Source organism: Sorex fumeus, unplaced genomic scaffold (assembly GCF_029834395.1).
Source record: "Sorex fumeus unplaced genomic scaffold, SorFum_2.1 ptg000014l, whole genome shotgun sequence".
Taxonomy (NCBI): domain Eukaryota; kingdom Metazoa; phylum Chordata; class Mammalia; order Eulipotyphla; family Soricidae; genus Sorex; species Sorex fumeus.
In genome coordinates this window covers 37,619,444-37,646,531 of record NW_026606071.1, presented here as the reverse complement: position 1 = coordinate 37,646,531, position 27,088 = coordinate 37,619,444, and the positions used below count along the sequence as shown (strand labels likewise).

Below are 27,088 nucleotides of genomic sequence, written 5' to 3'. Positions count from 1 at the left end.
GGTTCTGCAGGCAGCTCCCTGGCCTCAGTTTCCAGAACCACATATGAATCCTGAGCACCCGCAGGAGTGATTCCTGAGCAGAAAGCCAGGAGTAAGCCCTGAGCACAGCTAGGAGTGTAATCCAACTCCACTCCAATCATTTTCTTTTTTTTTAATTTAAGTCTACATACTAGGGCCAGGGAGATGGCACAAAAGGTGGGAGCACAAGCTTGACATGCAGAAGCACAGACCCCAGTACCACAAGACTCTTCAGAGTACAACCAGGTGGGCTGGAGCGGTAGTACAGTGGGAAGGGCATTTGCCTTACACGCAGCTGACCGGGGTTCAATCCTTGGCATCCCACATGCTAGACTTCTCTGAGCACCGCCAGAAGTAATTCCTGAATGCAAAGCCACAAGTAACCCCTGAGCATTGCTGGGTATGACTCATTAGCAAACAACAACAACAACAACACAACAACACACACACACACACACACACACACACACACACACCAAAAAACAGTACTGCCAGGTATAGATAGCCCTGTGGTTTGGTATGGTTGGGGTGAACCTGGCAGCCCCTGGCACTATTGGGATTGAACTTTAAGTGTCCTTGTTGAGTAATGAGTATTGTCAGGAGTGGCCAGTGGGTCCCCTGAGTACTAACAGGCCCCCCAAAAGAGTCTGCATGCAATCAGGTATGCAAGTGGCCATGTAACTTAACTCTTTTTCTTTTTCTTTTTTTTTAAGCTTTTTGGGTCACACCCAGCAATGCACAGGGGTTATTCCTGGCTCTGTACTAAGGAATCACTCCTGGCGGTGCTTGGGAGACCATATGGGATGCAGGGGATCAAACCCAGGTCAGCCTACCCGCTGTACTATTGTTCCAGCCCCCAAACTTAACCTTTCCAACTTCTATGTAGTACTGTCCTCCCATTGTTTATCGATTTGCTTGAGCAGGCACCAGTAACGTCTCCATTATGAGACTTGTTGTTACTGTTTTTGGAATATTGAATATGCCACAGTAGCTTGCCAGGCTCTGCCATGAGGGTGGGGTACTCTCGGTAGCTTGCCAGGCTCTCTAAGAGGGACAGAGGAATTGAATCTGCGTCGGCCGTGTGCAAGGCAAACGCCCTACCCGCTGTGCTATCACTCCAGCCCAACGTCTATAGTTTCTACTAATAGTAGGAGGGTGTGGGCGTAGGATATAGGTTATGTTGCCATCACAGGGGACCCAAAATATGGTAGCATAGACCCAGAAGATGCTTACCTGCTCGCTTTTGCAATGAGGTGAGCCAAAGTTAACCGAAAAGCAAGTAACTGCTAAATGATAGCTGGGAAACAGAGGAAGGCACCCAGGGCCAGGATGCCCCAGAAACAACTTGCAGAGACATCATACCTTGCTCTCTCCAGCTGCCAGAAAGAGGAATATCTTACCCCAGAAAAGGCAACGGCTTAATATCTAGCTTTTGCACTGTAATTGTTCTGGCTTGCTTTAGCTAACGAGAAAGCTGAGTGATGCAGCCAAGCCGAATGTGATAAGGAATGTATAAAACTTTGCCAGTACTCAGGTTCAAGGCTGTTCAGTGCACGGAGCCCCTTGCTCTCAGGCTGGGAAGCCCATGCAGCTTAATAAAGGCTCTTCAATTCAGCAAACAAGCTTATTTGAGACTTCTTGGGATTTTTTTTTTCTTTTTGGGTCACACCCAGCAATGCACAGAGGTTACTCCTGGCTCATACACTCAGGAATCACTCCTGGCGGTGCTCGGGGGACCATATGGGATGCTGGGAATCAATCAAACCCAGGTCGGCCACATGCAAGGCAAATGCCCTACCCACTGTGCTATCGCTCCAGCCCCAAGACTTCTTGGGATTTCTTGGGAAACTCCCACTCCATATCTCTTGGGTAATGATCTGCGTCACATGACAGCACCATCAGGGACCTGGACACTTCCATCTGGTGGCTGCATGGCTGCCCTTATTCACATGATCAAAAATAAGTCTCTGTTTTGTCTATTTATTGGGCGTGCTCAGGGCTAACTCCTGGCTCTGACTGTGCACTCAGGGATCACTCCTGGTGGTGCTCAAATAGTTCTGAGCTGCAGCTCCAATGAGATGCTGGAATCAAACCCCAAGTGGAAGGCAAACTCCATACCCACTGTACTCTGTTTCTGGTTCCCCACCAACAACCCCCTCCCAAATGAGTCTTTTATTCCAGGCAGCAGAATGAAGGACAGAGAAAACAGAGCATAACCCTCCACTTAAGGGCATAGCATCAATTTCCATGCAATGGAACCCAGCTACTGGGAAGAGAGAAAATGCAGTTTTAGCTGGGTAGTTATGTGCCCAGATAACATTGCAACTATACCTCAGCTAGTTCAGTTGGACAGATATTTGAGAGGCCATGAGAGCCAAGGAATGCAAGGGTAACTTTGGTCATACTTGAGCTTAAAATATCATTGGAGAAAGAGCACCTGTCTTGCAAGACATGTGGAACAAGTTTAAAATCCCAGGCATCTCCCTTGTGCCAAGCACGATACTGACAGCTCTGCTATCTGTGATCCCAGGGATGACAGGCAATTTCTAGTGACCCCATAACTAAATGTGTGGAAGCGTTACAAAAGAGAGTGTGGCCCAGGGTAAGTGAAAAAAAAGGTGTGCAAACACTACAGCCAGTGTGTGACCTCGGACAAGCAAAGGATGTGAGCCCAGAAAGCACAGCAGCTGAAAAAGTGATTGGGAGGGCTGGAGCGAGTACAGAGGGTAGGGGGTTTGTCTTGCATGCAGCTGTCCTGAGGTTGATCCCCACTATCCCATGAGGTCCTCTGTGCACTGCCAGGAGTAATTCCTGAGAGCAGGAGTAGCCCCTGGCACTACTGGGCGTGGCCCCAAAATAAAACAAAACACACCAAAAAAGTGATTAGGGCCCTATGAAGAGGTACTCAGAGAATTTCAGTCCCACACTTAGGTAAAGTCTACTGCAGCAAGTAGTTCCAGAAGATGGACTTCTGGCCATGATCCCTTAGATAATTAAGGGAATGGAACTTTCTTTCTTTCTTTCTTTCTTTTTTTCTTTCTTTCTTTGCTTTCTTTTTTTCTTTCTCTCTCTTTCTTTTTTTCTTTTCTTTCTTTCTTTTTTTCTTTTTCTTTTTTTTCCTTTTTGGGTCACACCCAGTGATGCTCAGGGATAACTCCTGGCTATCCCTGAATCTGCACTCAGGAATTACTCCTGGTGGTGCTTGGGGGACCATATGGGATTCTGGGGATTGAACTCGGGTATGCAGTATGCAAGGCAAAGACCCTACCCACTGTACTATTACTCCGGCATCAAGGGTAGGAATTTCTGATAGGGGATTAGGAGGTAGACAGACAGGGAAGGGATCCCTTGGCAAAGAATTGGAATGAAGAAAGAAACAAAAAACAGGGGCCAGAGAGATAAGACAAGGTAAAGGCCTTGCCTTGCTTGTAGCTTCCCGTCCTCTCTGCCACGGCTCTGGTTCTAATCCCCAGCACCCCATATATTCCCTTGAGCACCACCAGGGGGCATTCCTGGACACAGAGTCATTCCTAAATGCCACCAGGTGTGGCCCCAAAACAAGACAAAACCACACATGTTGGGATCTGAGAAGGACGTGCCTTTCCTGACCCAGCCTTAAGCTTCAGACTCTTTCTGTTTGTTTTTTTGGGCACACCGCACAGTGCTCAGGGCTTACTCTGAGCTCTGCGGTGCCGGATCAGCTCGGCTGTGTGGAGGCGAGCACCCTACTCACTCTGCTATCTCTCCAGGTCCCTGCTGAGTCTCTTAGGACCCAGCCCAGACCTAAGATGAGCCTGAGGGAGGCTGGAGAGATAGTACAGCACACTACCCATACTAAGATGCTCCCTCGCACGTAGCTGACCCAGATTCTATCTCTGGTACCCCATATGATCTCCTAAGCACTGCCGGGAGTGATCCCTCAGGAACCTCTAAGCACTGTGAGGTGTGGCCACAAAAACAAATTTACAAAAGCCTAGCTAGCCGCTGGTTGGGGGGGGGGGGGTAAGAGGGGGTAGGGGGCGGGGGAGGAGATACCAGGACTGGTTCAACTGCTTGGCTTGCTGAACTCTGTTCTCGCTGCCTCCACTGCATGGTCCCATGAGCACTGTTGCTGGCTTGGAAGCAACCTGTGCAAATTGCCGGGAGTCATCCCCTGAGCACCTGAGGGTGTGGCCTAAAAGTCAAAACAAAAAGAAAAAGAGGGCCGGAGTCAAAGGAAAGGGCTGCACATACTTTGATGAAGAAGATCTGGGTTCACTTCCCTGGACCATAAGGGCTCCCCACTGCATTTCTAAAAGCAAGCCCTGGGCACAGAGCCAAGAGGAGCCCCTTGAGCACCACCAGGAGTGGCCCCACGTAACAAAAACAAGAAACAAAGCAAAACAGAAAGATCAGCCTGAGGCTCCGTCTCACGTAGGAACCAGTCCCTATTCGATGTGCCTCACTCCTTCACGAATTAAGGCCTGGAGCTGAAGAGATGGTGCAGTGGTTAGGGCTCCTGCTTGGCATGCAAACCCAGGTTCTATCTCCAGCACCATCAGGTTTAATTCTCTGAGTGCTACCAGGCTTAATTCCTAAACACAGAACCAGGAGTTCTCCCTGGGCATCACCAAGCATGGCCCCAAACCCCAAACAATAATACAAAAGAATGAAGGCCTTCTATGACTTCAAGTACAAATGCAGAGAGACAGATGCATGAGCTGTTGATAACTCAGTACTGGTAAATGCAAGGTTTATAGTGCTGTGATATAAACCCCTGGTTCTTGATAAGGCAATGTTTTTTTTTTTTTCCAGTTCTTTGGAGGGGGAGATAGTGGCTACACCCAGTGGTACTCAAGGAGTTATCCTGGTTCTGTGCTCAGAGATCATCCTGGCAGGGCTCAGGGGGTCGTCTGAGGTTATCAGGGATTGAGCCTGGGTCAGATGCATTCAAGGCAAGCGTCCAACTTGCTATACTATTCTTCCACCCAGATAAGGTAATGTTCTTATGAAGCCTTGAAGAAATGACCCCAAAGTCATTATTTCACCCACCATGGAATGTTAGTCTTGTATCTAAGAATATTTTTGTTGTTGTTGTTTTTGTTTCGGGGTCACACCTGGTGGTGCTCAGGGGGTACTCCTGACTGCACTCAAGAATCACTCCTGGGGCTGGAGCGATAGTACAGTGGGTACAGTGGGAAGGACGATTGCCTTGCACACGGCCGGCCAACCTGGCTCAATTTTGGCATCCCATATGGTTCCCCCAAGCACTGCCAGGAGTAATTCCTGAGTGCAGAGTCAGGAGTAATCCCTGTGCATCACCAGGTGTGACCCAAAAAGCAAAAAAGAAAAAAAAATCATTCCTGGCTGTGCTTGGGGTTGGGTCCCTGGGATCGAACCAGGGATAGAAACATGCAAGGCAAGCACCCATCTGCTGTACTGTCTCTCCAGCCGTAATTGTTTTCCTTTATTGGTAGATGTTTCTTTCCTGAAAACATCCAGAGGACCCACTTTTTGGTATTCTTTACCAGTTCCCTCATGAATGATTTAAATATTAAAAAAAAAATCTGTGCCAGTTATCTATTTGAATGAGAATGTCCTTCTGCTCTGAGTAGTGGCCTGTGACATCCAGAGTCCAGGCAGCATTTCTGTGACCTCAGCTGGGTCCCAGCAGAGACAGGGCAAGGTAGAATGTGGTTGAGAAGGAAGATGGAAAAGATCCAGGGTCCCAGAAACCTGAACCAACCTCAGACACCACACCTGGCCTCTTGGAATGCAAGAGAGTAAATATCCGGTTTGGCAATGTTTTCTGCATCCTGCAACCCAATGCTGCTCTGTGATTCAGCTACCCGTGCAGCTAGCTTATCTAGATGAAAGGGAGCATCTGCTTCACCTGGGGAGACTCAGTCCCCCGTCAACCTTGAAGACGTTCCACTCCCAGTGCATGGTACCGTGATGTTAAACTAAGTTGTTAATATCCTGTCGCTTCATATTTAGACTTTAGGGGTGATGGTGGTAGGAGATAGTATAACACATAAGTTGCATTCATATCCCCAACCTCAGTTTCATTCCCTGCACCTAAACATTGTTGGTTACAGGCTCTGGAGCCCCCCAAAACCAGTGGGGTGTCTTGGGTATCCCCAGTGTCACAGGGCTCAAGCAGTACCACATCAAGGGACCCTTGCATGGAACCATGGAATGAACTGGTAGGGTCCCAGTGCTTCTAGAGCAAAGTTTGGGAACTTCCCCATACCGAAGAATATGCTTTGTGGGGAGTGCTCCTAAGAAGTGCTCAGAAGTCCTCTCACAAACACCAGGATTCTTGGGCCTGACCGTTTAGTGTAAGGGCAGAGGTGCTGAATATTCCCCAGGCTGCACGCTACAGTGCTCAGGAGGTCAGGTGGCATAGAGATCAAACTCAGGACCATGCCAGTGCTAAGCAGATGCCCAGAACACCAGTACTATCAGCCCATTATCCTGCTTCCTGACTTTTCATCCTTTTTTGTGTGTTTTTTTTTGGGGGGGGGGCACACCCTGCGATACTCAAAGCTTACTCCTGGCTTTGTACTCAGAGAATCTCTCCTGGCGGTGCTCAGGGGGCCATATGGGAAGTTGGAGATTAAACTGGGGTCAGCAGCACCTTACCAGTTTTATTATCCCTCTGGTTCTTGTTTTTTTCTTTGGCTGCCTCCAGGGCCTTTTAAATGCTTTCATTTCATTTTTACGTCTCACTGCTTGATTTTAAACCGCTGTGTCCTTTTTAGATTATATCATTTGCTTTCAAATATTTTCTCTTTGTTTTTCTCACTGGAGTCCTCAGTGTTTTCTGCCTTGGAGAGGTCCTTGTGGAGAGGTATGGTGACGTAATGATAAACACCATTTCTCCCCTCCCCCCTCCCCCCATGGAGCTCCGAGAAGCAAATGCGGAAGGAACTCTGAAAAGAAAAATCTTTGGGGGTGTTTATTTTCTTTCTCAGAGAGCATGAGTCAGTATTTTATTTATTTATTTAGGTTCTTAATTATTTATGGTTCTTGGGACACACCAGTGCTCAGGGCTTACTCCTGGCTCTGTATTCAAGGATCATTATTGGCTGGACTAGGGTGCTGGGGATTGAACCTGGTTCAGTAACAGGCAGTAGCATGCAGATAGTACAGTGCCCTCCCTACTGGACTATCTCTCTGGGCTGAGCCAGAGCGTTTTAGCTGTTCTAACCGACTTACTCAGAGACCACGACAGGAAGTATCTCTGTGTGTGTGTGTGTGTGTGTGTGTGTGTGTGTGTGTGTGTGTGTGTGTGCGTGCTGGGGGGAGCATTCCCTCTCTTCCCTCCTGTCAACACACAGACTCTCTCAGAAAAAAACATTTCCTGGCAGCTGGGTTAAAGTCCTCCCTAAGCTGTCCTTGAAGATTAAGAGTTCAGAAGTTTCCTAATATTTCAAAAGGATGGGGAGAGAGAAAGAAGAAAAGTGACTGCCACGGAGGCAAGCTGTGTGTGTGTGGGGGGGGGCGGGCAGATGGGATACCGGGGACATTCGTGGTGGGAAATCTACACTAGTGGAGGGATGGGTGTTGGAAGATTGTATGACTGAAACCTTATCATCATGAGCAGCTTTGAAACTGTGAATCTCACAGCGATTCAATTTTTAAAACAAAGAAAAAGGATGGTGTGGGGATGGGAGGTGCGGATGGGGGTGGGGAGTGAGATTATACAGGGGTTAAGGTGACTTACACTCTGCTAACCCCAGGTCAGACTTCAGCCCCACACAGGGTCCCCTGAGCACTGGCAGGATTGATCCCTGGGCATGGAGAGGAGTGAGCCCTGAGCACTGCTGGGTAAGGCCCAACGCCAATAAAATAAAATTTAAAAGGGTGATAGGGTCCAGGAATTTAGCTCAGTGGACTGCCTTTGCATATGGAGGACCTGAGTTCAATACCCAGCACCACCACCAAATAAATAAATAAATATTTAACTATTTTTTTTTTGGGGGGGTCACACCCAGCTCTTATTATGGGTTTATTCCTGGCTCTGCACTCAGGAATTACTGTGGGATGTCGGGGTCCAAACCTGGGTTGGTTTTGTGCAAAGCAAAAGTGCTCTACCCGCTATTCTATTTTTCCAGCCTCTAACTAATCTAAAAATACGAAGGGTGATAAAGGAGGACTAACACGGGAGCTTCATGCTCCTGTTTGCAAACATGTGGTTGCAAATTCCAGTTCCCTGGGCCCCACATGTGCCCTGCATGATCCTGGCAGCTCTGTGTTCTGTGGTCATCGGGAGGTGCTGCGCCGCTGCCGGCTGTCTGTGGGCACCCCAAAGAGGACCCCCACCCTCAGGGAGCATTGCAGTTAAAAAGATGCGCAAGACCCACAACCAGGAAATGTGGCCTCTGTGTTACCACAGGCTCCCAGAGGCAAGACAAGTACACTTTGCAGGATCACATCCCCTCTCCCTGAAGTGCCACCTCCAGACAGCACTCGCTCAAGCTTGGTAGTGACCCACAAGACCCACATAGCCAGAACTGTGAGCTTTCACTGAGAGGGCGACTCCTAGTACAAGCACCACCACGAAGGAGCACAAAGCTCAATGAGAGTGAGCACCCCCAGGGAGCACCAGAACTGCAAAGAGGCATGCAGGTGCCAAGAGAGGGCATTGTGGGCTGGCGTGCATGCTGTGCGCTCAGAAACCCTGAGGTCTATCCCTGCACCTCATCCTCTGCTCACCCCTCCACCTGGTGGCCCCCAGCACGGCTGAGGAGGGCTTTAAAACAAATAACCAGGGGCTGGAGCAATAGCATAGTGGGTAGGGCGTTTACCTTGCATGTGGCCAACCCGGGTTCAATTCCCAGCATCCCACATGGTCCTCTGAGCACTGTTAGGAGTAATTCCTGAACACAGAGCCAGGAGCAACCCCTGAGCATCGCCGGGCGTGACCCAAAAGCCAAACAAAATAATAAATAAAAATAAAATAAAATAATCAAACACTTAACTAAGCATTAAAAAGAGTGATGAGGAGCTCCGCATCCCTATCCGCCCAGTACGGAGTTTGAGTGCCACTTCCTTGTTTCCTGAGTAAGAAATCCAGGCGACCCCAGAGAGTGAGCCAGGAATGCCTTCCCTCTTGAGCACACCATGTGCTAGGGCCGGCTCATGCGGAGCGGCAGATGCAGGGCGCGGATCTGTAGCTGGTGCTAGAAGCAGGAATTCAGCTCTTCTGCGAAGATCAGGCACCTCATGCTGCCGTCTCTGAGGGTCCCCAGGAGACCAGGGTGAAGGCGAATGAATGCCTCCCCAGGTTCAGCGTGAGCGACCAATCGAACATGAGTTTGCAGAGGGCTTCTCTGAAATAGTTTCCTCCTCCTCAGCCCATGGTCAGGCAAAACCTGGCAGAAAAGCTCATCAGGGTTTAACTGCCCCGTGCTGCTCTTCCTTGCCTGTTTTTTAACCTCCTGGAAAACCCTCTTTTTACTAATATTTATATTAACTAATTTTGGGGGGCTAGGACACATCAAAAAACATCAGGGCTTACTACTCTGTGATCAGGGATCACTCCTGGAGGAGAGACGATTTGGAGGACCCTGGGCGGTGCTGGAGACCCACTCTGGGTCCAGTCAAAGTTGACCACATGCAAAGCAAGTGTCTTACCCACCTTTCTCTCTCTTTTTATTAAAGTAACATTGCTTTAGGTTTCAGGTGTGCCTCATTGTAATCTGCTATCTATATTGGGATCCCTAGAGAAGAAAACTTTTTTTTTTTAATGAGTTAGGGGTGTGTGTAGGGGGTTGTCACATCTGATGATGCTCAGGGGGTCACTCCTGGCTCTACACTAAGGAATTGCTCCTGGCAGTTCTCAGAAACTGTAGGGATGCTGGTGACCGAACCCAGGTCAGCTGCATGCAAAGCAAATGCCCGGCCTGCTGTACCATTGCTTCATCCTGAAAATCTGGAGTTTTTTTAAATTAATTTTTTTTTTGGCTGCACCCAGTGGTGCTCAGGACTCACTCCTGGTGAGCTCAGGGGATCATATATGGTTCTAGGGATTAAACCTGGGTCAGTCTTGTGCAAGGAAAGTGCTTTACCTGCCCTGCTGTACTTTCTCTCTGGCCCCAAACCTTAAAAAAAATGTATATATAGAGAGAAAGAGAGTTTCATTTTGTAGATAAGAAAATGAAGGATGAAGATTTGAGGCTGGAGTGATAGTACAGCGGGTAGGGTGTTTGCCTTGCATGCAACTGACCCGGGTTCGATTCTCAGCATCCCATATGGTCCCCCAAGTACTGCCAGAAGTAATTCCTAAATGTAGAGCAAGGAGTAACCCCTGTGCATTGCCTGGTGTGACCAAAAAAGCGGGAAAATAAAGGAAAGAAAATGAAGGTTTAGAGGCCCAAGAGCTAGTATGATTACCTTGCATCATGCTCACTTTGGTTTGAATTCCTGGCACGTGCAGAACAGGAATAAGCCCTGAGAACCACCAGGTGTACCCCCAATCTCCCCCAAGGGAAACTGTAAAAATGTAATTCCACAGCTTGAATCCTCCATTAATAGGGGAGAGTATTGGTCAGTAGTAAAATCGAGTGATGGTGAAAGACTTAGATGCTTGTGTTTCAGTTCAGACTCCAGAGCCAGAGAGATAGTTTATGGAGAGGGTCACGTGCTTTGTAGGGAGAACCCCGAGTTCAATCCCCAGCATCATATGGTTCCCCAAAGCACCACCAAGAATGACCTCCAAGGTTCCTCTCAGGATGGGAGATGTGTGATAAGAGTAGACTATAGACCGAACATGATTGCTACTCAATGTCTCTTTTGTAAACCACAGCACTCAAAAGGAGAGAGAGAACAAAAGGGAAGAATGCCCTGCCACAGAGGTAGGGTGGGATGGGAGGGATGGGGGTTGGGAGGGATATTGGGATCAGTGGTGGTGGAGAATGGGCACTGGTGGAGGGATAGGTATTCGATCATTGTATAACTGAAACCCAAGCACAAAAATTTGTAAGTCTATAACTGTACCTCATGGTGTTTCATAATAAAAATTTAAGAAAAAAATAAAATGATTTATGAAAAAAAATTAATTGAAAAAGAAAGAATGACCTCCAAGTGGGCTGGAGAGATCATACAAGGTGTGGCATTGCATGCTATCCACTCCAGTTTGATCCCCAGCACTGCATCTGGTCCCCTGAATACCACCAGAGTTTAGTCCTGACCATAGAGCCAGGAGTAACCACTAAGGACCACTAGATGTGCCAACCCCTCCCCCAGATATCAAATGACCTCCAAGCTCAGAGCCAGGCGTGCTGCCTAAGCATGGTTGGGTATATCCCTTCCTCGACTAAGCCTATCACTTATTACAAGAATGGCAGCAGTACATGTTTCTCAGAGTCATATTAAAACATAGAACAATGCCTGGAGCAGTCAGAGTTTGGTAAATAATATCTACCAGAAAGCCCTTATCATCTTGTTATGGTTCTATAATAATGACATGACATATTCATAGAGTTGTGATAATATAAATGCAAATATGAACTTAACAGTTGTAACATAACTCTTATTTGTTTGTTTTGGGGCAAGTCCTGACTGTGCTCAGGGCATACTCCTGGCTCTGTACCCAGGGATCACTCTGGCGGTGTTTGGAAGACCCTATGAGATGTTTGGGATCAAAACTGGGTCAGCTGTGGGGGCTGGAGTAATAGCACAGCAGGTAGGGCGTTTGCCTTGCACATGTCTGACCCAGGTTCAATTCCCAGCATCCCATGTGGTCCCCCAAGCACTGCCAAGAGTGATTCCTGAGTGCATGAACCAGGAGTAACTCCTATGCATCGCCGGGTGTGACCCAAAAAAGCAAAAGGAAACAACAACAACAAACTGGGTCAGCTGTTTGCAAAGAAAGCACTTCGCCTTCTGTGCTATCTCTCAGCTCCTATAATTCTTGTTTTGTTGTTGATGCTCTGGGGGGGGGGCACACCCAGAAGTGCTCAGGGGGTATTCCTAGGTCTGTGCTAGCAGTCACTCCCAGTGGTGTGGACCAGTGTTACAAAACCAAGTCTCCTATGTGCAAAGCCTGTCTTTGAGCTGTCTTCCCTGCCCGAGATAGAACTCCCCAAAAGAGAAGGGAAAGTGTGCCTTACAGTGAAAGATAAGCTCTCAGTTCCCTTAGTAGATAATCTGTGTAATTTACTGTTGTTTTGGGGGCTACACTCAGGGCTTTCTCTTGGCTCTGCACTCAGGGCCTGAACCAGAGTCATCTTGCTTTACTATCGCTCTGGACCCAATATTTGTAATTTAAAAATCAGAAGAAGGACCAGACAGTCCAGAAGTTACGGTACTTGGCTTACACACAGCTAAATTTGGTTGGATCCCTGACACCTCATATGGTTCCCCAACCACCGCCAGGAATAAGCTCTGAGCACTGACAGCTGAGAAGAAAGGAGAGGAGGAGGAGGAGGAGGAGGAAGAAGAAGAGAACATATGATTCCCTGAACATTGCCAGAAGTGCTCCATAAGCACAGAAACAGGAGTAAGCCCTGAGCAAAAAATAGGTGTGACTCTTCCCACCAAAAAATAGAAATTTGGAGGAAAATTCTGGGAGAAAAAAAATGTTCAAATGTAGAGTATCGGGACCTGAGCGATAGTACAGCAGGGAGGGCGTTTGCCTTGCACACGACCCGGGTTCGATCCCTGGCATTCTTTATGGTCTCCGATCTCTTCCGGGAGTGATTCCTGAGCACAGAGCCAGGAGTAACCCCTGAGCATCGCTGGGTGTGACTCCTTCCCCCCCAAAAAGCAGCAAATGTACAGTAGCTTTTCTAAATAGCAGAATAGGGGTTAAGAAAAAGAACTGTATCTTTTAGTTTTATATCCTATATTACCTGTCTTTTACAATGGAGTAAAATTTATTTATTTTTTTGTTTGGGGGCCACACCCAACTGTACTAAGGACTTACTCCTGGCTCTGTGCTCAGGGATCAATTCTGCTGGTGCTCAGGGGACCATATGGGATGCTGGGTACCACCACAGAGGTCATTGCTGTGCAGAGAACCAAGAGTAACCCCTGAGTACCACCACCAACACCCATCTCCCCAAAAACAAATGAAACAAAACATGAGCGTTTGTGGGAACACCTGAATACTGAGAAGAGTACTCATCAACATGAAACTTGGGACAAGTCCTTCTGCGATCAAGAAACGGAAAAGGAAATGGGTTTCTGTATCAAAACTGCAGTGGGTGTTAGACCAAACAGGATGTGTAAAGCACTTTAATCCATGACTACTGACTCATTCAGTGATTTTTTTTTTTGGACGAGGGGTTTCACTTGTATAATTATTACTATGTTCACTGCCCTCGTGTGCAAACATTCTCTTTATTTATTTACTTATTTTGTTTGTTTTTGGGCTACACATCCAATGATGCTCAGGAATTTTGTACTCCGGAAGTTTGTACCCGATTTTGTACTCAGGAATCACTCCTGGCAGTGCTTGGCAGACCATATGGGATTCTGGGGATTGAACCTAAAATTGGCCACTTGCAAAGACAAGTGCCTTAACCGCCATACGATCTCTTTGGCCCCAGTTTCTCTTTAATGTATAGATTGTCACACCAAATCCCTAATGTACTTTTCAGATCAGCTTGGTGTGGTTCTAAAATAAGTCCCTAAGCACATTCCAGTTTGAAATCACCTGCATCCTAAAATACCCCAGCTTGGGGTGTGTAACCCCTTTCTTTCACTTCATGGAGACTCTCACTTCTTTCTGGAAAAGGCATGTGTTCTCTCTCTTTTTTTCTTTCCAATTGTAGTTTTATAAAATTGTTCACAATAATTTATTACTTTCAATACTCCAACACCAATCCCACCACCACGATTTTGAATTTGACCACAACCACCCAAGCCTACCCCCAAGGCAGGTCCTAATAAATAATTTTATTTTGTATTGGTTCAAAATATTGTTTTGTATTATGAATAATGCATTAGAAATGATGCCAAAAAATGTCCTTAGAGGAAAATGTGTGAAGACTGTTGTATCTCACCCTGGATCATAAAGCCCTTGTAGAAGAGATTACTAACATGTTGTTGCATGGTGAGCCTTGTGTGCTAATATTTATTTATTTTTTGATCAATATTGATTGCCTTCTACCTTAACCCCATCAAATGTGGTGTGTTACTCTTGCTACATCAGTGGAGTAGAGTATGAAATAGCTCCAGGGATTCTAAAACTTTAAATAGGGTGATACAACTTGAGATGACTTTGGGGTCTGGAAGAGCCACTATAGTTTTGATCGCCATCATAGGCACTATTGTGATTTCCATATTATTGATCATAATTACTAAAATATTGGTTCTCGTTTTGGCCCTGACCTCTGCATGTGTTCTCTCTTGAAGGCATCACCTTCTCTCTCCCCCTTCAATAAAATTCTCTCTCTCTCTCTCTCTCTCTGAGAGAGAGAGAGAGTACAGATTTTTGCTACTTCTCCCATTAAGAGGAGCTGGATCTTAGGGGCCAGAGAAATAGTACAAGGAAGGTGCTTGACTTGCATGCAGCTGACTGAATTGGAACCCCGGCATTTCATATGGTCCCCCCAAGCCTGCCAGGAGTGATTTCAGAACGCACAGCTTGGAATAACCCTTGAGCACCACCAGGTGTGGCTCAACAGCAACAACAAAATAAAACAACGAAGCTTGAAAGGAGTAGGTTTTGAGGAAGGAACAATAGCTCAAGGGTCTGGAGCACAGGCTTTGCAGTGGGAGGCTCAGATTAGATTCCCAGAACCACGTGCGCTATCAGGAATGTCGCTGAGATTGTGCTGGGAGTAGCCCCTGAGCACTGCCAGACATAAGCCCTGATCCCCCCGCCTCCAAAAAAAGGGTGAAACTTAATTTCTCTCCATTTGTGGGTGAGTTGAACTCAGAGACTTGCTTCGAATCAACAAATCAACAAAATACAGTGAACGTGACATAGTGTGATTTTTGACAGTAGATTATGAAAAGCATTGTGGTTTCTCTCTCTCTCTCTCTCTCTCTCTCTCTCTCTCTCTCTCTCTCTCTCTCTCTCCCTCTCTCTCTCTCTCTCCCCTCTTCTCTTTCTCTCTCACTCACTTGCTTGGGGGAAGATAGTAATCATGTTGTGATTGCCAACAGCCATGCGGAACTGAGGCTTCTCCAGAGGCTGCCATGAATGAACCATCTGGGAACAGACCCACCAGCATTCAGATGGTTCAGCTAGTGGTTCTGTCTGCCCTACAGCCTCGCGGGGACTGGAACCAGAACACCCAGCCACGCTGCTCCCAGATTCCCGAAGCACAGCTGGGGATGTGGGGTGGGGTTTGAGATCCATGGGTGGATGCAGGTCTCTAAGATTAAGAGTAGTTGTGATAAAGAAATAGATACATTTGGGCTGATACATTTTGCTTCTGGTACTTTTCACAAAAGTGTTTAGTAGTTAATCCTCCTGCACGAAATGAGCCATCCTGTGTCAACAGCGAGCTGATGAAGAAATAAAACATGACTGGGGGCTGGAGCGATAGTACAGTGGGTAGAGCTTTTGCCTTGCACGCAGCCGTTGATTCCCAGCATCCCATATGGTCCCCTGAGCACCACCAGGAGTAATTCCTGAGTGCAGAGCCAGGAGTAACCCCTGTGCATCGCCAGGTGTGACCCAAAAAGTAAAGCAAAACAAAATGAAACAAAATATGACCCCCAAAGCTCCCTCTAGTCACTGATTCCCACCTCCCACTTGCTGCCACGGTCTGAAGGTTTTGTGTGTGTGTGTGTGTGTGTGTGTGTGTGTGTGTGTGGTGGGGGGGGGTTTCCTTTTTTGGTCACACTGGCGATACACAGGGGCTTACTTCTGGCTTTGCACTCAGGAATTGCTCCTGGCAGTGCTTGGGGTAACACATGGGATGCTGGGAACTGAAAACAGGTAGGCTGCATGCAATGCAAATGCCCTACCCGCTGTACTAACACTCCAGCCTCCCCCCCCCCCCTTTTTTTTTTATCATACTGACTGTACTCAGGGCCTACTCCTGGATCTGTATTCAAGAATCATTACTGGTGGGCCTGGGGATCAAACCCAGGTCAGCTGTACACAAGGCAAAAGTCTTACCCACTGCATTATCTCCCTGGGTCCTGTTTGGATTTTTTAAGACTATAGATATTCAATTGTTTTATTTTTTTTTTTGCTTTTTTGGGGGGGTCACACCTGGCAATGCACAGCAGTTACTCCTGGCTCTGCGCTCAGGAATTACCGCTGGTGGTGCTCAGGGGACCATATGGGATGCTGGGAATCGAACCCAGATTGGCCGCGTGCAAGGCAGACGCCCTACCCACTGTGCTATTGCTCCAGCCCGATATTCAATTGTTTTTGTATCTGTTTTTTATTTGCTAATGCAGTTGCCAATTAGTTAACCCATTTTGTTTCAATGTCATGATTTCTATCCACAGATTATATCTCATGGAAATCTCTTTGTTTTCTTTTAGGTCAAAATCTTATTTGGAGGGGGGTGCATATTCAAAGGTGCTCTGACTCTGCACTCAGAAATCATTCCTGGTGATGCTCCAATGTCCATATGGGATGCGAGAGGATCGAACCCGTTTCAGCCACGTGCAAGGTAAATGCCCTCCCCACTGTGGAGTACAGATGCTCTGAGCTTGGTCCTTCTTGCGGGGGAGGGAGGAATCTCTGTGTGTGACCATGCAGGAGTAAACTGTAGTGTGGAACTATGCTCAGTCCCCTCACCTGTGGACTATGAGCACTGAAGGAGATTGAAGTGTTTTTTTTTTTAAAGGTACAAATGTTCTTTTCCTGAGTGGAATACATGTCAAATATTCTTTTCTGTCTGGTTCTTTACTCCTGGAATCATTCCCAGTGGGACTCAAGGTACCATATGGGATGGCATGGATCAAACCTTGGTCAGCCACATACAAGTCAAGCTCCTGCCCATGGTTCCTTCTGCAGGGGGGACGGGGTCAGTAAGGGGTGGCTGGGCTCCACCCTGTGGTGCTCAGGAGCTGTTCCTGGCTCTGGGCTTAGGAGTGACCCTGATGGGGTCATGGGAACTTGTGTGGTGCTGGGCACCAACTCAGAGTCAGGTGCATGCAAGTCTTCACCCGTATTTTTGTGCTTGGTTGTTCTGGACATATGTTGATGTGTTTTTCAGTTGTTTAAAGATACTACTACTACATCGGATAACTAATGTATATGGATCAGATGTGTCATCTGGATATATTTGCCTCTTCTCTTCGTTGCTTTGATAATGGGGTAATGGGGGTCACACACTTGGCCATGGTGCACCACCGAAGTTCCTGAACTTCAGCTGTTGTAGGGGGGTTAACTATGACACTGTCTACGATGGAGTTGCAAGGCAGACCCTCTATCACCAGGCGATTTCTCCCCAATATTTGGCCACATTTGCTTTCATTCTCTTTCCTGTTCTCTGGGCACTCACACTCCCCCCACCCCCAAACACACACTCTCTCTCTCTCTCTCTCTCTCTCTCTCTCTCTCTCTCTCTCTCTCTCTCTCATACCATGAAGAAATCACATTGCTACTTAGTGACATTTCCAGAACACTTGATACAATTTGTAGAGAATGTAACCACTCACCTCTTAAATCTTAAGCATGTGTATCCTACAAAGGAGAATATAATCTTTTACAACCAAAGTGAATTTATTAAATTCAAACATTTCACCTTGGATAGTCTTTCACCTCATATACAATGTATATTAAAATGTTGCCAATTGTTATAGTAGGAGATAGTTCAAAGACTATTGCCACGCTTTGCACGAAGATCTGGTTTCTATCCTTGGTACAGCATGGAGCTCTGAACCCTGATGGCAGTACTGCCAGATGTGCCCCCAAATGACACCCCCAGCCCTACTCCCCCAAAAAGCCATGTAACGATTTGTGGGGCCCGATGGCCAGTGGTTAAATGCACATGCCTTCCAAGTGTGAAGCTATGAGTTCCATCTCCAGCACTGCTCACATGGACTCAGGGTGGTCCCTGCACCTCTACTGTTTGACAGCCTTTGAGGCCGAACACAAAGTGAAATTAGCCACAGAGCCCAGCGTGCGCCCCCTAGCGAGCACCGCGGGAAGAGCTGAGCCAACTTTCATTTGGTGCCACCTGCGTCTCTGCTCAGAATCTGCCCTTTCTCTTCCTTTACTTTATGGAGCTCTGTCTTGGTGAGTCTCTTTGTCTCTTTCTCCCTTTCTCTCTCTCATTCCCCCGTCCAGATTTTTTTCTTTCTTTTGTGTGTTTTTGAGCCATGTCCAGTGGTGCTGTCAGGGATGGGGGATCGAACCCGGATTACTCAGTGCAAAGCCTACGCTAGCGCCCCTTGCATCATTTCCCTTGACCCCACCTCTCTATTTCTTTTTAAATGGAAAAAACGGAGGGAAAGTGGGACTGGAGTGACAGTAGAGCAGTTAGGGCACTTACCTTACCCAGTGCTCAGGGGAACATATGGGATGCATGGGATCGAACCCAGGTCGGCCGCATGCAAGGTAACTCCTCCCCGTCGTATACTATGCACTGGCCCCGTTCTTGATCTTTGTACTTTCAAAGATCACTTCACTATGTAAAATCATCCAAGTTTACTGTTTTGAAAATTCCTTACCCAAATTCTAGCACTGTATTTTTTTTTGGGGGGGGGGGAGTGTTGGGACATGACATTCGCTGTGATGCTCAGGGATCACTCCTGGGGGTGCTTAGGAGACTATATGTGGTGCTGGGGATTGAACCCAGGTAGTCACATGCCAGCTGTATTATCTCTCTGGTCCCTCTAGCACTACTATTAGTCAAACTTGTCTTCTGAGGTGCTACAGCCCCTTCACTCTGGAAGGCAGCCTAGATGATCAACTCAGTTTTCTTCGTGGCTGACATCAACTGCAACCATTTTTAGTTCCTCTTGCAGTTCCCTTTAAGAGGGCGGTCGTGCTTCGTCTCTGAAATGCCTGGAACCGCTGCAATTTGTCAGGGGGAGCAGCAGGTCGCCCCTGACCTGTGCACAGTACCTGGGTGTGAGTATTCTGGCTGGGGAATCAAGGTCCCAGGAGTGCACCAAGCAAGTAAAATTGGTTTCCTGTGCAGGCACTTTAAATGATGCATTGCAACATTGTATAACTGAAACCCAATCATGAGCAACTTTGTAACTGCATATCCCACGGGGATTCAATTTAAAAAATAATAAAGTAACATTTTAAAGAGTGATGCATTGCTTGAAAGTAGTTAAGGTTGATGGCTTTGGCTGGGGTTGTTCAGCTGCCCACCATGCTTAGCATGAGTCCTGGGCTCAGTCCCCTGGCACCACATGGTCCCTGCAGAGAGTAGCCCCTGAGCATCAAGTATGACCTCCCCAAAACACCTGAAGCTCTTTAAGAGTTTATTACTCTGAGTCAATGGAAATATATAATCAACCGTCTTCCCCAGCTCATCCTTCTGTTGACAATTGTTTAGTCTAATTATAGGTTTCTTGTTCCTCAGCATTTCTTGTTCACTCATGTGAAAAGCTCTTATTTTCCTTTCCTCGGGTGCAGGAATGGTGAGGGCAGCCTGCGAACCTGTTTTTTAAATTGTAGATAAACACGCAGGACCCATCAGACCAGGCAGAATGCTGACGAATCCCACACAGAGCTTGAGTTTACCGTAAAGGCTTTGATCAAAGTCCTGGGCCCTTGGCTCTGTCTTCAAACACGTTTAACAAGGAATTGGATTAAAGGTGATGCAGCTAATTCTTTTTCTCGAATTGCTTTTTGTTTGGAACTGTTTTTGTATTCTCTTCTGAAACTGCTGACGAAACACTCATGTTCTTTCAGTGACAAGAGAACCTCAATTAAGATGCTCTCTCAAGCCAATGTTAAAAACTTTCACCTCCTGAGGAAACATAGCATAGAATCATTGTAAGAGAAGTAGAAAAAAAAAATCTGTGGAGGGGTTGTTAGGTCATTTATTCTTCTCTCTGTGGTTAGGGATCACTGCTGGCAGTGCTCAGATCATATGAAGCTGCAGGGATTAAATCAGGTTTGGCTGTGTGCAAGACAAGCACCTTACCATGTACTATTTCTATATTTCTATGGCCCCAGAAATAAAAAAAAAATACAAGACTTGGAGTATAGCTCAGTTGGAAAGTGCTGGCCTTGCATGTGTAATTTTTTGGCTTGCATCCCTGGCACCCAAAAAATAAACGACGAAAGCACAAGTAGTGGAGGGTGAGGTGTAACTCAGCAGGACAGCACTTGCTTTGCACGTGTGAGGTGCTGGGTTCAATCTCTGGCAGTGAGAAAAGCCCCAACAAAACAAAACAAGGTCACGCTGCCATATGGCACCTGCAGCAGAGAATGTGAACTCCTGGCGGTGGCCATCTGCTCGGTTTTGGCTTTCTAATATCCTTCACCCGCAAAGAGGAAGGACCGCAGCGCCCACTGCTAGTGGAATCAAGGAGCTGCTTTCTCGCCAGTCCTCGGGGCCCTGCCTGTCTCCCCACGTCCTTAAAGACAGGGCCTTCCCAACTCAGGGAGAGCGCGAAGGGGTAACCTCCACCCTGCTTCAATCCCAGTACCACATAACCCCAATCCCAAACAGGTGTGGTCCTTCCTAAAGATAAAAGAAGTGGGCCTGTGGGGGCTGGAGCAATAGCACAGCAGGTAGAGCATTTGCCTTGCACGCGGCCAACCCAGGTCTGATTCCCAGCATCCCGTATGGTCCCCCGAGCACTGCCATGGGTATTCCTGAGTGCAAAGCCAGGAGTAAACCCTGTGCATTGCCGGGTGTGACCCCAAAAAACAAAAACAAAAAAAGAAGTGGGCCTGGAACGATAGCACAACAGGGAGGGCATTTGCCTTGTACGTGGCTGACCTGGGTTTAATCCCTGACATCCCACACGAGCCAGCAGTAATTCCTGAGCACCGAGCCAGGAGCAACTCCCGAGCCTCCCTGGGTGTGTCCACCCTCCTGACTCCAAAAAAAAAAAAAATCAGGTGATTGTGGGTCAGGGGCTTTAGGCTCCCACTTGTGTGGCACCCCACCAAGCATCTGGGCCCACAGACTCCCTGAGCAGAACCATCCTATTTGGGGGTCATACATGGCAGTGCTTAACACTCACTCTTGGCAGGGCTTGGGGACCATATGGAGTGCTGGGTTGGCTGCACGCAAGGCAGGCACCCTTCCTGCTTTCCTCTCTCCAGCTCACACAGCCATTCTGCCCTAAATACGTCTAGGTATGGCCCCCAAACAAAAACCCAACAAAGACAAGGGCCTCTGGCGAGTGTGACAACCAGGCTCTGGGGTGCAGGCATCTGGAATGTGGCTCCCTGGCCACTAGCACGGAGGGTGATGTGGCGATGAGCTTGGAGCTCGAATTCTCAGCGCTGCCGGGCACACCTGGGTGAGTAGCTGGTTGCTGGTCCAGCAACAAGCCCATGGAACGCAGCCATTGGATTTTCATGGTCCTGGGCAGGAGCAGGGCACGCATGCGGCTTCTGACCGTGCTGGGAGAGGCAGCGGAGAGAACCTGGGTTTGGGACCCACGTGTCTATTGACTGGGGAGACAAGGCACTTTCCTCCTGCATACGCTTTATTCACACATGCTAAATCTCACTAGACATACCGCACGGTCGGGAAGATGGCTGAGGGCAAGTTCGGGCTCTCGGGCAAGCCTTGACCTGGACTTGTCCCGCAGCCAGGAGGGCGGCTGTTCGGGCGGCAAGGAGAGGACAGAGCAGTGAGGGAGGCAGGCAGGCGGCAGCAGATCTAGCCAATCAACACTTTATTTTGCTAGCTGACACCTGCACAGAGGTCCCTGTCCGCTTCCTGACCCGGGGACACCTGGGGAGGGATCCCCAACTCAGTTGGCCACCCTTGATCCAGGCGTGGTCACCCTCCTCCTCCCTGGGCCAGCCAGCAAGCCCCTCGTTCCCACCGGGCCCAGTTCCTGCTCGCAGGGCCCCTTGCTCGCCTCCCCGACCATGTACAGGCGGCTGGGCTGAACCCGGGTACGGGGTGGAAGGTTCCAGGGCTCTGCTCGCAGTGCTGGTCTGACAGGCCTCGTGGGGAAGGAGCTGGCAAAGGGAAGACGGGCAGGACACGGCAGGGGAGGGACGCAGGAAGAGAGATAGAGAGAGACAATAAAGTGCCTGATCTAAACACAAGGACAGAGCAGCACGGGTCCCTGAGGACAGGAGGAGGAAGGCGGGGACAGAGGCCCGGGGCGGGTGCGGAGTGGAGAATAGAGATGAGGAAGGAAGGCCGGTGCGGGCGGGGGGACAGACGCTCCTAGCCCTGTTCACCTCCCCGAGTCCCAACGGCAAAGGACTGAAAAACTTAAAACCGCGTCCCGGCGTGATGCGCTCCCGTTCAGAGGTGGTGGGTGGGTGCAGGCCACAGTGGGGACGTGCTCCAGATCTCCAGATGACAGCCAGCTCCCCTCCTCCCCACGCCCCCCCCCCCCCAGTGGCAGGGAGAAAAGCAGGAACCCGCTCACCAGGAAGCCCCCCGTCCACGGCTCAGGGCTCTCCCCCTGCCTGGGCCTCTAGGTCTGACTGTGCCGGGGCCGGGACAGCGACAGTGGATCCCGCGGCCCCGGGGGGCTCTGGGGCGGGCTCTGGGCCCGAACCCAGGCCCAGCTCGGCGTTCAGCTGCTCCAGCTCCCCCTGATCCAACAGCTCGAAGTCCTCCGTGGTGAGCCCCTCCTCTTCCTCAGGGGCAGCCAGAGGCTGGGGCGAGTCCTGGGGAGGAGGCGGCGAGAGCACAGCTGGGGAGGTGGCCGGGTCACTTCCGGCCCGGCTGAGGAGGGGTGGCAGGGTGCTGGGTGCAGCAGGACGGTCATCACTCGGGGCCTCGGGCCTCAGCACCGCCACGGGCACCCCGGGGGAGAGCTGCGCGCCACCGGGGGCCGTGCCTGCCCCGTTGAAGTGCGTGTTCACAAAGTGGAGCGGGGACGAGAGGCGCAGCAAGGTCTCCTGGGCTGCTGCCGCCGCCGCCACCTCCTCCGAGTCCAGGGCGCGCTTGGAGCGGGCCTGAGGGGGGCCCAGCAGGTCTCCCGCAGGGGCAAGTTCCGGCTCCTCCCCTTCGCCCAGCTCCCGGCTCAGGGCCTCCTCGGGCTCGCTGGGCAGGCTCTGCTGGTCCAAATCTGTGAGGGTCAGGACAGGTGGTCAGAACGCAAGGCCACGGGTTCAGGACACCACGCGGGAGACGGGGAGATGAGCTGGCCCAGGCCTGCCTGGGGGAGGTAGTGGTGGTGGTGGGGGCTGGGTCTCTCAGGAGTGGAGGGAGGGGTCCGGCCCCCTCGGAACCGCCTCAGAGCACACCGTCCAACCCCCACGGCGGGCTGCAGGCGGGCCCTCGTACCCTCCGAGACGTCGGTCAGCTGTGGGGTGGTGGCCCGCGACACGGAGAAGCCGCCGCTCTCTAAGATGGAAGCCTCTTCATCAGACAGCTCCGAGTCGGTGATGGCCAAGGCCAGGGCGGTCTTCTTCACGTCCACCTTGCAGAGGCAGATGGACTGGGGTGAGCAGCCCCTCGTGACCAAGCTGCTGGCAAGCAGAGGGGCTTCCCGCCCAACCTCCCCCACCAGGGTCTGTGCTCACCACTGGGGAGAAGCCGGCCAGCTCCGCCTCGCTCTCGCTCTCAGTCTCCGCCAGCGGCTCCTCCCCACTGGGGGGCGCCGTCTTTCCCAGTCGCTCTAGGGGAGCAAGAGTGGGGGGCAGTGACCCGGTGGGGGGGTTGGGGGGGGGGGCGGCGGGAGGGGGTGGCCGCCCGGTCTGGGCGCTCCCTTACTTCTCTTGTCGTGTTTGTGGTGCAGGGCGTCGGCCTCGGCCTTCATGCTGTAGTCCAGCTGCATGAGCAGGGGCTCGAGGCGCGTGTACATCCGCTGGATGAGCTCGTGGTAGACCACCAGGGGCCACAGAAGGATGCTCAGCACTGCGGGGGAAGAGTGCCCGCTCAGGGCCCTGTGCCCACGCAGAGGGGGCGCCAGCCGGACCCCGACCTCTCCCAAGGCTGTGCCGATCCCTTCCCCATCCCGCCCCAGAGAGGGCCCCCACTGAGGTCCCTGAGCAAAGCAGCAGCCTCCCTGTCTGGGGGCGAGAAGGGATGGGGTAGGGGTAGGGGCCCCCCGACTCACGGACGATGTAGGAGATCATGATCCCCGGCACATAGTGGCCAAGCACCGCCAGCACGGCACAACCAGAGCAGACACGGGCGCAGAACTGCGGGGCAGAGCATGGGGGGGGGGGGGTCTCAGGGGACGTCCTACTGACACACGCCCACCATTCCCACGCCTGGAGTTGCGGACATGAAGATGCCCGGGTGGTGTGGAACAGTGTGGCACAGGAAGCAGGCACCCCCTGCCTCCCCCGCCCCCCGGGGGATCAGGAGCGCGGAGGGGAGATCCCACTGGGGGCCGGTCCCCAGGACCAGTGCCAGAGGGCAGCAGCTGCCCCAGGAGGGCCTGGGCCTCCTCCGTCCCCGCGGTCAGTCACCGGGGAGGTTACCTGGGCCGGGTTCTGCCTCTTGTACTGCAGCAGCTCCTGCAGGTGAATCTGGAAGGTGAGCCAGCTCTCAGCCAGGTATCTGCACAACTCGGGCACACTCAGCAGGTGCGGCCGGGCGCCTGACCCCGCACCCTCACTGGGGAGACAGGACAGGACCCCTGGAGGCCTCGGTGGCTGGCTTCCCGCACACTCAGACCCCCCGAGGATGCCACCGACACCCTTGAACACCGCCCCCCCCCCCGGGGGAGCCTGGTCCTTGCTCCCAGTCCCTACCAGAAGTGGGGACATCACTCCTCCACAGGCCCCCTTGACCCATGGCTCATCCTGGGGGGCTCTAAGGCGCCCCTTCCTGCCACTGCCCCCCCCCCCCCCATGATGCCAGGGAAAGGCAAGAAATGGGCATTTGTCCTCACGAGGGGTCCTGCACTCACCTGTCTGAGTGTGGCTCCTCAGGGGAAGATGCTACAGAGAGAGAATCAAGATATGTTGCTGAATGTGGGGGGTGGGGGAAGGCCTGAAACAGCCCCCCAACACCCCCTGCAGATACTGGCCCTTCTCACACTCCCCCTTTCTGCCATCACCAAAAGGTGGCCACTTGGGTCCGCCACCCCTTGTACACAGGGAGCCCCACAAGAATGACAGTTGCGTGAAGGGCCTATTAAATACATGAACGTGGGGCTGGAGCGATAGCACAGCGGGTAGGGCATTTGCCTTGCACGCGGCCGACCCGGGTTTGATTCCCAGCATCCCATATGGCCCCCTGAGCACCACCAGGAGTAACTCCTGAGTACAGAGCCAGGAGTAACCCCTGTGCATCGCCGGGTGTGACCCAAAAAGGAAAAAAGAAAAGCAAAAATACATGAACGTGGAGCCAGGGCGATGGGTAGGGCACTTGGCTTGCATGACGCTGACCTGGGTTTAACCCCCATGACCCTATCTCGGCACCCCTGCCCCTCCACCTCCAGGACTGATCCCTAAGCACAGAACCAGGAATAACTCCTGAACACCGCTGGGGTGCAATCCAAACAAACTATATATATATACGGCATCAAGAACCACAGGAGGAGCTGACGCACGTCTAGGCGTCTCACCACGCGTGAGGGCTGACCACAGGCACGTCACACCTATGAACTAGTTGATGCAAACTTCCCCTCCCCGGTGAAGTGGGCTCTAGTTTAGAGTTGAGGAAAGAGAATGAGACCCAGTGACTTTGAAAAGGCGGTAGGACAAGGGCAGGGGAGGGACTAGGCTGGCTCCCCTGCAATCCACAGAGGATGCAAAACCCAATCCGAGACAGGGGCTGCACTCCACTGCCTGCGGGGAAGGGAGGCGAGGGGAGTCGAGGAGAGGAGCAGGGTGGAGTAGGGTGGTGGCACCTTCGAGGCCCTGGGGCCAGCAACAACTTCCCCCAGGGCGGTTCTCGCTTCCCTCCCTTGCGGGCTCCCAACACCAGCGAAGGGGAGGAGGGGGGTGGCGGGATGCACGGAGACACCAGCACGCACCTGAGACATCCGAGAAGCAGCGCGGCTGCCAGAGATCCAGCAGAAAATAGGCTAAAAGTGACATGCTGAGCAGAAAGATGGGCCGGAGGGAGGACGATGACAGCAACCTTGGGGAAGACAAGACACAGGCCCCAGGGCGGTGAGGGGGTGCGCTGGGCCCCGGCGCCAAGGCGCGGAGAACCGCCCACACGGACGGGAGCGGCGGTGGGGTGGGGTGAGCTGGGGTGGGGGGTGGCCCTGACTCAGACTCGGGGAGAGAAGGCCCAGGGGCATCCCGCGCGGCCACCCCCTTTCCCCACCCGCGTTAAAGGAGCCGATCGCGCTGGAGGGGAGGGAGAATCGGGGGGGCTCCGCAGCGCTCCCGCCCCCGCGCTTCCCGGCCCCGCCCCCCGCCCCCCAGCTCCCTCCCGGGGCCCCCCCAGGCCGTTACCAGAAGAGGCCGTTGAGCGCGGCGGCCGTGATGAGACTGTGCAGCGGCTTCTCCCACACCAGCAGCCGCTGCGCCGCCGCCAGCGCCGCCTCCCAGCCCCGCAGCCGCAGCCGCAGCGCCGCGGCCAGGCGACCCACCGCCTCGGCCGTGGCCGCCTCGTCGTCCGCCTCGCCCATGGCCAGGCTCAGCCCGAGGCCCGCGCCCAGGCCCAGCCCCGCGCCCGGGTTCGCGGCGGCACCGGCGCCGCCGCTCGCCATGGCCGTGGCCGTGGCCGCCGCCGCTGCCACCCGAGCCCGAGCCCGAGCCCGAGCCCGCGCCGAGCCAGGGCTGCGCGGCCGCCGCCCCGGGGCCGCGTCGGGCGGAAGGGGGCGCACGCCGCGGGGAGGGGGAGGAAAAAAAAAAAAGCGCCGCCGGCCTCACGTGACCCCGCGAGCGCGTCACGTGACGCCGCCCAACCGCTGGCGGGGCGCGCCGGGCGCCTGCGCGCGCGGCCGGCTCCCCCCCCGCCCCCTCCCCTCTTCCCCGCGGAGCTGCGCAGGTGCGCGCGCGGCTCCGAGTCGTGACCGGAGGGTCCGCCTGGTCCACCAGCAACCGTGCCACGGCCGCTCGTTTTCCTCTCCCTGGCGTGGTGTGATTTGGACCGACTCGGTGGCCCGGAATTCCCGGCGGGCACGCGACGCCGAGGGG

General features: G+C 51.7%; 2 protein-coding genes across 2 annotated transcripts in view; one reads left to right on the top strand and one right to left on the bottom strand.

The window, feature by feature from the left end:
* The window catches only part of ATG9A (autophagy related 9A), a 173,259-nt gene that overhangs the window by 28,967 nt on the left and 117,204 nt on the right, over positions 1-27,088 (top strand). The gene's annotated exons all lie outside the window — the stretch shown is intronic.
* On the bottom strand, positions 22,442-26,673 carry RETREG2 (reticulophagy regulator family member 2). Its single transcript, XM_056111698.1, has 9 exons — positions 26,402-26,673; positions 25,972-26,078; positions 24,901-24,931; positions 24,470-24,605; positions 24,100-24,184; positions 23,754-23,897; positions 23,564-23,658; positions 23,325-23,460; positions 22,442-23,106 (listed from the first exon to the last, which is right to left on the bottom strand). Exons 1-9 carry the CDS (start codon positions 26,656-26,658, stop codon positions 22,481-22,483), a joined length of 1,617 nt encoding a protein of 538 aa, XP_055967673.1. The 5' UTR covers positions 26,659-26,673; the 3' UTR covers positions 22,442-22,480.

Bases quoted from the DNA above. Each gene is read 5' to 3' on its own strand.
- RETREG2 (XM_056111698.1), bottom strand. From the start codon at position 26,658: ATGGCGAGCGGCGGCGCCGGTGCCGCCGCGAACCCGGGCGCGGGGCTG. The intron at 23,461-23,563 runs GTGAGCACAGAC...TGCCTCTGCAAG, and splicing joins TGGCCGGCTTCTCCCCAGTG to GTGGACGTGAAGAAGACCGC. The intron at 23,107-23,324 runs GTACGAGGGCCC...TGACCCTCACAG, and splicing joins GCTGACCGACGTCTCGGAGG to ATTTGGACCAGCAGAGCCTG.